The sequence below is a fragment of the Syngnathus typhle genome, linkage group LG1 (genome assembly GCF_033458585.1).
Source record: "Syngnathus typhle isolate RoL2023-S1 ecotype Sweden linkage group LG1, RoL_Styp_1.0, whole genome shotgun sequence".
Lineage (NCBI taxonomy): Eukaryota > Metazoa > Chordata > Actinopteri > Syngnathiformes > Syngnathidae > Syngnathus > Syngnathus typhle.
In genome coordinates, this window is record NC_083738.1 from 21,157,501 (window position 1) to 21,171,847 (window position 14,347).

Consider the following 14,347-nt stretch of genomic DNA (forward strand, 5'->3'; position numbering starts at 1 on the left):
CCGAGCTCCAGATGTCGCTCTTAAGAAAAAAAAAAATCACACTGAGATGTTAAGCGTTTGCCTCAGATAGCCATAAACACAGATGCTGCCTTTTAATCCTCTCGTAACGCCGCCGCTGCAATTGTCGAATTAATATCCAAGTCCACTCTCACTCATGCAAACACGCAAAGTAGATACTCAGAGAAAACAAGGAATTTATTAGAAGAGGTTGTGGCACTTATTACACCACCTCAAAAGTACTTGACAATCCAATGAATTGACATAAACACAAATTAGCATACTTTAGTCTATGTGCATACACGATGAGCAATGTTAGCTCACATAAAACAACAAGAAAATGATGGCTGACAATTCAAGCCAGCACTACAATTTAGTAGTCAGCACCTTTCTCAGACAGTTGTGTGGATTTTCCAAACATTGTAATTTTAGTGGAGGCAGCATCTGTTACAGGACAGTGGTGAAATAAGTGTGTGTACTGCTGTAAAACTTGTCATCATATCTCAAACGTCTTAAAATGCTTGCTCCTGTTTATGGGTAGGAGTGTGTTCAACATGGAGGTTTTAAAGCCTGCTGTATGAAGAACGCTAAGGTTGGCTTTAGAATGCTTCCGTCAGCATTTTTAGGATGTTGTGAATTCTGAGAAAATACTACGTATCAAACTTTTTGAAATGTAGGCTATTTGCGGTAGATAATTGTTTTATTTCATTATAAAAAAAAAAGTAACGAGTAATATCAATAACATTTCAATTTTTTTCGTACGGTGGCAGATTTATTCCGTCAAGTGTCCTGCAACGGAGGTTTGACAGACCAGCGTCACCTCAGCCTGCTTCTCCACGAGGCCATCCAAATTCCTCGCCAGCTGGGCGAAGTGGCCGCTTTTGGGGGCAGCAATGTGGAGCCAAGCGTCCGCAGCTGCTTCCGCATGGTGAGACCAGTGGGACGCTGATCACAAATATAAACCCATAAGAAGGCCAATTATTTTCAGAAAACCATCATTGAAGATACAAGTCATTGAGAGATTGTTGATGTATCATTTGTCTGCATGACATCCAAAGTGGGTTGCGTGAACTTTACCTCACGACATTCTGCATCATTTTTCAACAAGAATTAAATAGTCAACCCGAGATCCGGTGAATTTTAACTACCTGATATTCGACACTGATCCTAATTATGCACAGTCTATTCTGTTCTATGCTTGTCCTATTAGCCATGGCTGATTAAAAATCAATTCCTCTTGCCGTTTGCTCTATGTCGTTTAGTTGGAGATTAAATTTCACTCTAATGGAAATTATGGGATGAGTTTTACCATCTATCACAAATCCGTGTGCCGATGAGCACAGAAGAGTTCAACCCACATTTATGTATGTAGAGTATTGATCAAGTTTATGAAAGGCTTCAAATATAGAAGCAGCGCTGGAATAGTCACGAGGCTCAAATTCATGATTTCAAGGTGGCCTGATCTTTCCCCCCCCTCCCCCTGACCTTTTGTAAATCCGTGCACTTCATATTACTTTCAAATTCATTTGAGAACAGCGAAAACTCACAAATATCCTTGGGCAAAAGTAAGCACATTGAAAGTTTCAAATAAGGTGGCTTTTGTTCAACAGAGTCTCAGACAATGCATAATTGCGGTTATAATCATTGTGAGACTCTATTCACATGCAGTATACAATTCATTATTTAATCTATTTAAATGCCTCATTAAAAGAAAAAATGAAACAAGACAATTAAATAGTGACGAAGAAGCATTGTTATAAAACTCTGGCTCTACTCAGAAAATATTGTAAAAGACAATACAATTAAAATAAAAGAAGAAAAAAAGACAAACTGGTTCAAAGACGGACCCTTGAGGAACTCCCTCATATTGTGTCCAAGTTTGTTGCCTTAAAATTTTGAGTTCTCACAATTTTTTGGAGGTAGAAAAACTGTGGTTCGAGTACATAACCGTGAGGCACTCCACTAAATATTATAATGTAATCGAGAATTAATTGTCGAAGGGCCTGCTCATAACAATCGCTAAAGGTTTCTCCTCTGGTATGTGTACGACAGTTGCAACACATCAATGTATGATTTCTCAACTCACTTTGCTCATATTGATGAAGTCCGGCATTAGCATACCGTTTTTTTTCCATGTATAATGCGCCCCCATGTATAATACGCACCCTAAAAATGGCATGTTGATGCTGGAAAAAAGCCTGTACCCATGTATAATACGCACCCACATTTTGACTCCTACTTAATTCCGTAAACGTAAAATTATTTCAGAAAAAAGATCATCTTTGGGAACAACCGGATGTTATTCTGCCGGTCAGTATCACTGCGCATGCGCTAGCAAACTCAATAGCGAAGAAATGTTTTGGATTTGTGTAGGGTACATTGTGACAGCAAACGAGCAGGTGATCGAGCAAGCGTCTGATACGAGAGCATTGTGTTCGTATGGAGCGTGTTTGAAGTGAACAGCAGAGAAGAAAGCGCATCTGTAATGGCGGCCTCCGTATCATATCCGGATTAAAAAAAAATTGTACCCTTGTATAATGCGCACGCCAGATTTTAGGACAATAAATTAGTTAGATTTTGCGCATTATACACGGAAAAAAACGGTAATCTTCGAATTGTAACAAGTGGGATGTAAACGGAGACGTGTAAATCTGAGATTGTAATCTTAAATATAATCACCTCATGAACCTGCTCAGGTACAATTAATTAAGGCAATTACGCGGGCACGTCGAAAAAGGCCCAAGGACTGGAGATGACAATTTCAATTACTGAACTGTGATGAGCCTCATTAAGTATTAGGGAAATACATTAAAGAAGGTCTGACGGAGACAAATGATTGTACATTATGAGCTTAAGAGCAACTAGATCGAATAGCCTGAGATAAAATATGATTGGGCCGCGTTGTACATGACAAGTTCATCGTCAAGATATGTTGTAATTGATTGTTTTTCCTTTGGCCGCACTTTGTAATCATGCTGTTTTTAAAACCGAGTAGAAGCGCTGCAACAAGGATCATTAGACGAGATTATTCATAGATATTTCATTTTAGATCAAAGTTCATTTTTAGCACACGCTATAGGGACAAGCAGAACCTTACAGAAATGTAACTTTATTTGACCTCTTGCAGTGAAGAAAAGGGTATGTTAGAGAAGCATTTTTTTATCCCAGGAGAGGCTTCACTTTCTTTAAAACTCATCGTCTGTGCGATCAGCACACACACACGCGCGCACACACATGCATGTATTTATGATGCAGCTCTACTTGAGCAGCGGAGGAAGCTCCCGGGGGAAATCAACCTCTTAATGCATCTCAGATGCTGACTTAATGAGAATTTAGCACACCGACGATTTTCAGCGCTTAGCAAGTTGCTGCTTTGTGAGGATATCTTCACTTTGATCCCATCTTGCAATTTTCAAAAAGGCGTCTCGCCGAGAGTGACGCAATCGCTCAGACACACTCGCGTGTTGTACTTCAGATGCTTAGACTCTGAAGTGGAAATGTTCTTGGTCAGTTGTGAAACAACTTTTGCTACTAGCATTTTTTTCCTCTCAGACACACTAAAAAAGCCTTCCGAATTGTAACGTCATTTTTAATTCTCTATTTATACATCTCCATCACTCCCAGAAGCCAACCATGTCTTTGTGCTCTGATTTTCTGTACACAGTCATTTCACCACCCGTGTTCTTCTTTGAACTGCCTCGAACGCACCTTCTCTCCTCATAACGTCATGTACCTGCCCGCCTCCTGCCCTATATTTGGATTCTATACACTCTGCCACATCCCCACTCTTCACTTGTGTGTGTGCAGGCCTCAGGAAAACCTGCCATTGAGGTGGCTCACTTCCTGGAGTGGATGAGCCTGGAGCCACAGTCGTTAGTTTGGCTACCCGTACTCCACCGGGTGACTGCGGCCGAGTCCACCAAGCACCAGGCCAAATGTTACATCTGCAAACAATGTCCCATCAAGGGTTTCAGGCAGGTGGAAATGTCACCAGATCTAAATGTTAAATCATTAGTGGCAAAAACATTTCGGAAATTTCAGGTCAACAAGTGGCCGTAACGGAATAATTAGGCATGAACGGAACCAAATCTCAGCGTCAAGCTTTCACACTGCGAGCTCACGTGTTTTATTGCTCTTGGCAGATATCGCAGTTTAAAGCAGTTCAACGTGGACATCTGCCAGACGTGTTTCCTAACCGGACGCACTACCAAAGGCAAGAAGCTGCACTACCCCATCATGGAGTACTACACCCCAGTAAGACAAATGTTTACACGTCGCCGTTTGATCAGACTTTGATCGCCGCAATTATATCCACATCTGCCAGTTTTTACTTTGAACACATGCCACATTCGGCTTGTGCTTCTTTGAGCATATATTATGTCAGCCAGTGAGTCCCAACCACTGTGCAGTGAGAAATGTGCTTTGAGAATTTCACTTAATTGGTCCAAAGATTAGTTATCCACTGCAAGATCTTTCCGTTTGTTCATCTACCTACGCCAGTGTTCAACAACATTGTACTTGCAGCTCCAGTTTAATACAAGAGGAGAAGACAAGGCATTGATATTCAGTCTGACGTATGAAATATGGTATACTAACTTCTTTTATTCACGAATCAATATTTTTATTTAGTAGCTGCTTACACGAATGACTTAACATCCTATATTATAGATGAAAAAGGGCTCACTTTACAGGGCTTCCAATCCAATAGGTTGAATGCTGGAGGCTAAAATTGAAAGTATTGTCTTTATTTATTGTCCGTAACATCCAATTTCTATCTGTGGAGTTATTTTCAACGCGTAAAAGGAATAAAATTTCTTGAATCCGTTTCTAACCCTGCTTCTCCCGCCATCCACTGCACTCGCCGTCCTTCCGCCGCTCTCCGCCTTCATCCAACTCCAGACGACTTCGGGAGAGAAGATGAGGGACTTTGCCAAGACTCTGAAGAACAAATTCAGATCAAAGCAGTACTTCACTAAACACCCTCAGAGAGGTTACCTGCCTGTTCAGTCTGTGCTGGAGGCTGACAGCTCAGAGACGTGAGTCCAACTTTTTTCCAAAGAAATTTGATTTTAAATATATACCAATGGCTGACTTCCATCTCATGTCTTGACCAGCAATAAAAAAAGAGATTGTGGTCAATTAATTAGAAACAGTGTTCAAAACAAACAGTACCAAAATGAATTAAATTGGGTACAAGTAAAATACAACAAGCTCCGAAGCCTCGGGCTGTTATTGATTTTATTTACTTATTTATTATTATTATTTTATCTGTATCAGTCTTTTTCAGCATAAAGTTTGTACCAACGTCAGTTGTTGTCATTGAAATAATGAAATATTTTAAATATTGTGCAATTCTCACTATTAGTTTTTTCTTCTATTGCTTGGGAGATTCCACTTATCAAATTATGTAGGTTTTTTTTTCCAGTTAAGAATTGTCATTCATATCCCCCAATTGGAGTGCAGAAAGTCAAAAATTAATTAATGATGTAATCATTAATGTAGAACACTAAAACTGCTCTCTCGAGTCTGTGCCTAAAGTCTTCAAACAACTCATCTTCTTTTTGTTTGGTTCGGCCAATGTCTGTGTAATTTGCTCTACGTTCAAATTTTATTTTGATCCTGCCCAATAGTTGGTCAATTTCTCTTTGTAATGGCACCCCGTTACATTCCAATGGACGGCCCCGGGAATCAAAGGGATCCCAGGTGCCTTTAACGCTTGCCCAATGTTTGGTTAAAGATGCCATAAAAACCTGTTGTCCTGTTCAAATGAAAACAATTTTTACACAAATTATATGATTCAATACAATTAATAGACAATGCAGAGATGATGATAATGATTTTGGACAATAAAAAAATAAGCAAAGGGTTGATATCATGAAAATAGTTGCATGTGTAACACACACGCACACACGCACGCACGCACACACACGCACACACACGCATGCGGTCGGAGGCTGATTATCATGCTCCGACTATTTGGCTGAAAGGAAGCGCTCGACATCTCCATAATGCTATCCCACTCACACACAATGCTCATTTGAGCCAAAGGGAGAAAAACAAGAGCAATGAGACTAAAATCCGTGAAGTCATCAGGAAGCAGAGCTGCAGGCGGTCCGTGTGCCCACTTTAGCGTGTTTATGGGCCGGCACGCTGGCAGCTTGTGAATGTGATGTAATATCATCAGTCTCTTTGACCTCGTTTGAACTTGGCTATTTGGATCCTTTATTTAAAGGCTACTTAAAATAAACAGGGGGGTTTTCAGTAAAGGGAACAAACTGTAAACGTCTGATAATGTAATCAAGCACAAAAGTGCCTATGAGATGATTGAGGAAAACCAGACCATCATCATCACAATTCTTGTTTTTAGTTAAAAAAAATGCTTCACTAAATTAGAATCCAGCATCACATTGGTAGGAACCTGGTTAGTGCGCCTCTTAGTGCTGTAAATAGTAAATCCTTGTCATGCAAAACTAGCAATGTGTCACACTATGAAAAAAAAAGTCTGATTTATAGTCCAAAAATATGGACCATGGTCCTCTATGTTGTCACAGTATATTACGTCAGCATATGATACACGCATGGCAATGACACAATGGAACTGAAACCTTACGAAGACATTGGGGTGGCCAAAGACAAAAGGGGTTTCCCTTTGCCCCATTAGAACCGCACCTGGGCAGAGGATAGAGAGACTCAAAACAGAAAAGGTGGAACCAAGTTTCAAATTCCAACACAAGTCCGAAAAAAACTATTTTGAAAAAGATACTTAAACTCCACCCATCTTTAATGGGGTAATGTTGCTTGAACCCCTTCAACAACGTCCTGCCAGATTAATAAAGAAAAATTGATCACTACAGTATTAACCTCTAGACTTGTTTATTCCGGATGATCCTGGTGTGGATTAATTTTTCATTGTACCAACCTATATGTACTTGTGATGATGTATTTACACTGTCATTGTTGTTCCCAGGCCTTGCTCGTCCCCTAAGCTGCCCCATGCAGACATGCACAGCAGGATTGAGCATTATGCCAGCAGGTACATCTCTAGCTGCGCCGCCGTTTTCATATTTCCTCAACCTCGCTTTCTGCTCTCTTAATCCAACTCCCCCGCTTCCACATTTTTGCCGCCTTTGCTTTTTCCTGATCCCTGCTAGGCTCCGATTGAAATATTGATCCAGCTTGTGCTTCAAGATACTACTTAGTCTTGCAATGGTTCAATAATATTTTTTTTCTATGGAGGGAAGAAAGAAGTTGTAATTCAAGTTTTTTTTTTTTTCGAGAAGAAGACTATAATATCTACAAGAGCAAAAATGGATTTTGTTGAGATTAAAAGTCATTGATTTTTTTTAGGCTAACGTCATGTCACTGCCAGCCTTCCCGGTTTACATACAGAATGCAGTTTTTTAGAACCCCAGCGAGTCTTGCCTTCAGTACAAACATTAGATGATTTCAAACAGCTTGTTGTGTTATTAGTGTATATACAGCATATGTGTTATGTAGTGTGGGTGGGTGTGGTATTGGGGGGGGGGGGGGGGGTCGGTTGGAGGTCAGCGAGGTCCAGTCTGCCCAGTGGCTTGTTAGTGGCCAGGCTGCTGAGCCCACTGGTCACCTGGGAGCCGTCCTCAAGGATCAGTGTCACTTTGACAGATTAGAAACAGGACTTGCTGCACCCCTGAAGGCTAAACACACACACACTCACGCACACACACTCACACATGAATCCGGCCAGAGTATATGTGGTGCAAAGTGAGCTGTTGTATATTGTTCCTGTGAGGATGTTGAATGTCTACTATTTTTAAATCCTCCATATTGCACTATTATTTGATTTACTGGTAATTTGGTGATAATTGTATCAAGAACAGGTCCTAACACTTTTATATTGCTTGTATTCCATGCACACATTGTGATCCATATCAAATTTGTTGCATTACCATCCTTCATGCTCAATTCCATTCTTTTTATTATTTATGATTGGATGAGTTTTAAGCAATGTAGCAAGTGATGAAATAACCTACTTTTTCCATTACATTACCTTTTTCCATTTTTTTGTAACTTTTTTTTGCCACACTACAAGTCATTTTACTAATGATGGTGGAAAACTTCCAAAAAATACATCTGCAAATATATAGGTGATGTTTTATGATTTTTGTAAGTTTTGGGTCATTTTTTTAAAAAAAAAAGACTTTCACACTGGTTTTGTTGCAATCAATTGTCAAAGTAGGTCAGATTTGACCAGAACAGTTTATAAAGGTCAATGTTTGCCTCCACTACTTCCAACACTCACCCAAACCAAACCAACAGGTTACAGTAACTCTTTAAAATTCCCAAAAGAGGAGACATGATTAAATATGTTGCCTCCATCTTGTGTTTGCTCTGCATCTCAGCATGTTGCATTTCAGAACTCATTTCTTTGACTCCATGATTAATTTCAATGCTACTTCTCCTTTTCTTGCACAATATGCTGTCAAACATGCGCACTGGTTTGTAACAGGATCACGCAACTTGACCAAAAAAAGGAGCGGAACTTCCAGTGTGATCTGAACACCATCATAATAGGATTCGACAGCTTATTGACTCCCTCCACCGTGTGCTGAGATTTCACTTTGCCTCCACCAGTCATCTATGTGGCTAATTACCTACTCAACCAATCGGCACATCTGAGAAAGCATGTAATCAATTTTTAAGACCATAGATGACTTAATTATTGATGTTTGCTCACAACTGTTTTAAAGAAATAAAATATGGGGGATGTAATGGGGATCTCTGAAAGGCTGTCTCATAAAATGCTCCAAGAAGACATTTTTATTTTTTATTTATTTATCTATTTTTTGTTCTCCCGTGCCAAGATTTTTCATTTTTAATTTAATTATAAATTAAATGTATTCCATATGATTCTTGTAATTTTCTGGCCAGTGAGTGATTGAAATAGTTGTTAAAAGACACAATGTTTTTACAAATCTAGCCCCAGACTTTCTTTCTTCCTTCCGCCTCCTCGTGTCACAGCAAGCCACACAAGTACATGTCTTTCATCATCAGCTCTTATACAATGCAACCTTTTTTTAAAGGCTAGATGTGAAGAAAATTTGCTGCTCAGAACGCTGCGGGTTGTCACCATTTCTCCCATTTCCTTTCACGTCCAATTATATTTGTAGACAAAAAAAGCAATGCACTCTGCTTGTTGTCTTCTTTTGAATTGCTTTGGGCCTTCAAATCCTCAGCGTTAGTGTTCAACCATTTTTTAAGACAGTATTGATGATGCAACAATAAGGATATAATGGCATTCTTCTGCTTGGAAGGAAAGTCGGTAAACCTTTACACTAAGTAGCTCCTTAAAAGATACGTATATAAGCCTCGTAATGAGTGCCACAACAGGTTAGGTCAAGTGTTCATGAAAAATGTTTAACTACATTTTCTTTGTGACACGCACACACTTCACATCCAACAATGAGGCACTCTAAAGTGGCTATTGCAGCGACGGATGAAATTAAATGAAGTATTTCTTTTTTTTTTTTTTATTTGAGTTGCAAACCTTGCGTGATGTCATTTCGAAACATAATTCCTAAACGAGTATTTAAAGGTAGTTTCAGTTAATGGTTTTCGCAAAAGGACTCTCGTTTTTCTTTTTTTTCTTTTCAGTTTTTGTTTCAGTTATTTTGTTAAGATTGTCATTTAATCTTGTGATAAAGACGATTCTTCACCTTAGAAATGCAGATGTACTTTCATCATACTAAAGAAAAGAAACTTTTGTTTTGATTGCTTGTCAGTAAAATAGGGGTGAGACTTCGATGATCAAATTCAGCGGATAGGACAAAAGTCTACACACCCATGTTCAAAGGCTAGGTGTTTATCTTCAAAAGTGAGTCTAAGCTCATTAAAAAAAAATAACGGACCTAAACCCTGAACAAATCAAGTGATTTAAAAAAAGATCTTTTTAAAAACATATGTAAAAAAAAAAAAAAAGAATAAAAAAAAGAATATGTGTCAAGTGTCCATAGCCTTCAGAATTAAACAATCACAATTAAACTGATAATGGAAACAAGATTCAAGATGCTTTGATCATCCCCAAATACAGTTCAGTGGTTCTAGTAGGCTTCTCCTGACATTTATCTTGCTTTCTACCAGAGAAGCCGGAAGGTTTCGACTCAAATTGACTTCAATGACAGTGTTTGCGGCATATTTGTCATTTGGACGCAAAGATGGCTGATAAGAACTGACAGAATTCTTATGCCCACTGCCCCAAATTAGTTCAGCGTGTTGCACAAGCAAACAGTCAGATGCCAGTTACTCGTTCTTGTAATTGTCTTTACGCAGCAGTTATGAGCGCCCTTGTTCCGTTGTCTTCATCTCGTGAATTGACGGTCGCTGTCCATGGTCCTGATGCCCACTCCTCCCTTGCTAGCTTGTTTTATTGCCTCCCTGCTGGTGGAAAGCATACACTTTTTAAAAATATATATTTTAACTTGTTTTTTTCTTGTTGACATTTTTATTGATCTTCTTCTCTCAGGCAGACTTTTTTTTTCTCTTCCTGCCACTCTGCAGTTTTGTCACTTAGAAGTTTACAGGCAGCTTTTTTGTTTACTTGCAGTCCACATGAGTCAAAGCTCGCCACAGTGCTTTCGAAATATCACTGTGTTTGGGGGGGGTAATGGAGCTCTCCAGTATGGGAGCATATCAAATGTGTCGATGTTGATGTGGCTTTTATTTGATGTGACACTTTCTCTACCCTCTTTTTTGTAACTCTGTGGGTAAATGTGTGTGTTGGTAGATTGGCGGAGATGGAGAACCAGAATTGTTCCTTCTTCACAGACAGCCTTTCGCCTGATGAAAGTCTGTGAGTATATTGCCATTTCCACAATATAAACACGCCATTGCGTGCATGTGCATGTCGGCTCTGATGGATAGCCTTGATGTCCATATCAAGGTCCGTGTACTAGTACCATGTTTGCCATGACAAGCGAAGGCAATTCAGCACATGGGCACAACAAGCTGAGGAGCGTTTTTTCCACCACTAGTGCCACTTTTGATCAAATAGTAGTCCACTAAACTAATACTAAAGTAAATGTTGTCATTTTTTTTCAATCAACTATTTTTGTATTGACTATGACTGAATTCAGCAGTTATTATGTAATTATGTACTTCCTTGGAAAAATTAATACTGCATTGCTAAAGTAGCATTTTGGGGTTTTTCAGAAAGAAAAAGAAAAACGACTTTACTTTCTATATTTCTTTCGGGATTATTGTTTATGTTTGTACGTGTGGGCTGTCAACTATGTCTATTATTTTCCTTGTGTGGGCTGTTTGCCGCACAGAAATGTGTAAATGACGCCATGACCTCAGGGCATCTGTCTGCCGAGGTGTTCTCATCAGCGTTTCATTAAAATCAAGTTGATGTACTCGCATTGTGACATGAGCCGGAGAAATGTGCGCTTTCTAACGAGATCCAAACAAATGTTGTAATCTATGTCTGTCTTGACAAAGACAATTGTGCTGCGTTGATTGAAACTGTCAGAGTGGCATTGCATTAACATGATGTTTACAATTGTGGTTATTATACTTGGAGCCGTGTCCAATATTTTTTGTTATGATACAATTTGCAGTAACTACACTGCTGCAAAGTGTAATTTCATTGTATCATGATGTAATATGAATTCAGCGTGATTGCTCTCAACAAGGAAACCTTTACTGTGCACGTGCTTGTTAAACCTCTTGAGGCTGCTTCAAGCATGTCTTTTTTTTTTTTTTTTTTAAAGCATGGCTCTCGATTGTCTTGGATTTAACTCGAGTTCCATTCCGACGGCGGAGTCTATCAGTAACCTCCTCGTCACAACTACCATCATTTTTTAATGCCAGTGATACTTTAATGGTTTCTGGGTGTTAAATAAGTTAAAGGTCATGAATCTTTTTTCTTTCTGCAAGCTTTGGAAGAAAAAGTCTGGACACCCCACGGTACAAGCTCTGGTGCTCATGGCTGGCCTGCCTGTTGCCTTTTTGTTGTTGTTGCTGCCTTGTGCCTTCTGTGGTGCTGTCATGGATCGGCTTGGTTCTGCCTATGGCTCAGTGTGCTTTTTTCTGTGCGGGCCGACTCAGAGATGAAGATCAGTACCTCCTGCGTCACCCCAGCCCAGCCTTGGACCACGACTCGCCCTGCGGGCAGCTCATGCTGCTGTCTCACCTGGAGCACCAGGACAAGGAGCAGCTCCAGTGTACCCTGGCCCGCCTGGAGAATGAAAACAGGTGAGCGGCTGAGGGAAAAATGACAAAGCTGGGCTCCTTCCTAATATGTAGGCATCACTTGAGCCCTTTACAGCATTCAAATATTTTGAAAGCACTTGGAATAATCATTGAATTGTGTTGGAAAATGTTCCAAAAGGGTTTTGGAATCACTGATGCGTCCAACTTGAGTAACACAATTGTGTGTGTGTGTTTGCATTTGGTGATGCTTATTCTGAGTGTCTCTCTTCCTCCTTGCAGACCTCCTGCAGTGAACAAACACTTTACCACTCCAAATCCTATTGAACATGACGTGTATGATGTTTTTTATGCACGTATAAGGATAGTAACACCGTTAGTGTGATTTCATTGAAAGTCTTTCGAAGCAATCCTTTAGTTCCAGTCTAGCAGGTCTCCCACATGGAGGATAAGAAAGATGTACAATGCACAAGGCTGATTTGGAGGCATAATGGAATGAGTGCACTATTTGGCAGAGCCACTGGCCATTCACTTGCAAATAATTTGCTGGCCAAAGAAGGCTAACAGAACATCAGTTACCAGGCAGCATTACTCACATAACATATATAGTACATATATACACTACAAAAGTATTAAGACGGAAGTTTACAATTTTTAGAGGATTTCTACCATCCAATTAAAACATACTGCAGTGAGCTTCTCCATCGCAAGTTCCTTTTTTTTATTTAACACGTTATGCATATTTCGTTCTGCCTCCCTTTTATTTTGGGTGTAATTTCTCTGTCAACCACCAGACACAAATTTGAAGGAAGTATTTCCGCCCAGTTAGCTTTTTGCTGAAGAATATTGGATGAAAAAATACCTTCAATTAATTTTTTTATTCCAACAGAACGTGCCGGCTGGAGGTTGAATTAATAAGTTACATCTTTGGGCCAAACTATTGATGTATAGTATATTATGAGATTATAAGATTTATTAGTTTGGGGAAAAAACAACAACATTGGGATCCGTACACCATAACACGGTGCAATAGTTTTTGGTGTCCAATGCTTTTAGTCTAAATATATCATACTACATGCTTAAATGTATTTGTATTATAAGAGTGTCCCCAGTTTTTCCCTTTAGCGGCTCCACAGGAAGCCCTATGAATATCTCATACCACTTCTCTCTGGTCAGGGTACTTCAAAGCGAGTACCGGCGCCTCAAGTGGAAGCACGAGGAGGCAGCATCGCTTCCCATGCTGACGGAGGCCGGCGAGGGCGTGCCGGGCTCGCCGGTGGCGGGCGGCCAGCAGGACGAAGAGCTCCTGGCCGAGGCGCGTGTCCTGCGGCAGCACAAGTCGCGTCTAGAGACACGCATGCAGATCTTGGAGGACCACAACAAGCAGCTGGAGTCGCAGCTGCGCAGGCTGCGAGAGCTGCTTCTTCAGGTAAACAAACGCCTCCCGTAATGATTAACTGGCATGCGTTAAGCTCCATGCCCCTTGGGAATGGCTTAACTTTGTATTCATGTTTTTGTTTCAGTAATTTACAAAACTTTATTATATATATATATGTGTGTATTATGTATTTTTGCATTTTTTTAATAAATGGTAATACATTTATTTTTCATAACATATGGGTTGCTGGTGCCCTGGTTAGCACGTCCGCCTCACAGTTCGGAGGGTGCGGGTTCGATTCCACCTCCGGCCCTCCCCGTGTAGAGTTTGCATGTTCTCGCCGTGCCTGCATGGGATTTTTCCAGGCACTCCGGTTTCCTCCCACATCCCTGAAACATATATTTCATCTCCAAATAACATGTCCCATCTGTTCTTTCTTAAAAGAATACCCTCTTCTGTCCTAAAGTGTTTTAATTGGACTATTTTGATGAAAAGCTTCCTACCATCATTCTATTCAGAAACCAGGGGACGCTTTTAAATTGTGTTGAAAAAAATGTTGAATTGGTCTCCTTGAAGTGAATGAGAACCTCTACTGAATATTTACATGAATAGAAGACTTACAAGCTGTTTATTTCCAAAATTGGTCTATTTTTCAGTGAAGCAATCATTTCCTTCCTTCCACCGTTATACAAAAATATGCGACGTTTGCGTGTGACTGCAGGTTTGATTTGAAAACACCCGCAGACAATTTGAATAGCTTTCCCCGCATTTGTATGCGCTCGGCAG

The 14,347-nt window shown here is 40.0% G+C and overlaps 1 protein-coding gene across 1 annotated transcript in view; it reads left to right on the forward strand.

Moving 5' to 3' along the window:
• drp2 (dystrophin related protein 2) overlaps window positions 1-14,347 on the forward strand; it is a 78,484-nt gene that overhangs the window by 58,398 nt on the left and 5,739 nt on the right. Inside the window, exons 14-21 of the mRNA XM_061290863.1 lie at window positions 768-925; window positions 3,805-3,971; window positions 4,140-4,251; window positions 4,897-5,033; window positions 6,965-7,030; window positions 10,760-10,825; window positions 12,082-12,228; window positions 13,360-13,612. Coding sequence (XP_061146847.1) covers window positions 768-925; window positions 3,805-3,971; window positions 4,140-4,251; window positions 4,897-5,033; window positions 6,965-7,030; window positions 10,760-10,825; window positions 12,082-12,228; window positions 13,360-13,612 — 1,106 coding nt within the window. The remainder of the gene's footprint in view (window positions 1-767; window positions 926-3,804; window positions 3,972-4,139; window positions 4,252-4,896; window positions 5,034-6,964; window positions 7,031-10,759; window positions 10,826-12,081; window positions 12,229-13,359; window positions 13,613-14,347) is intronic.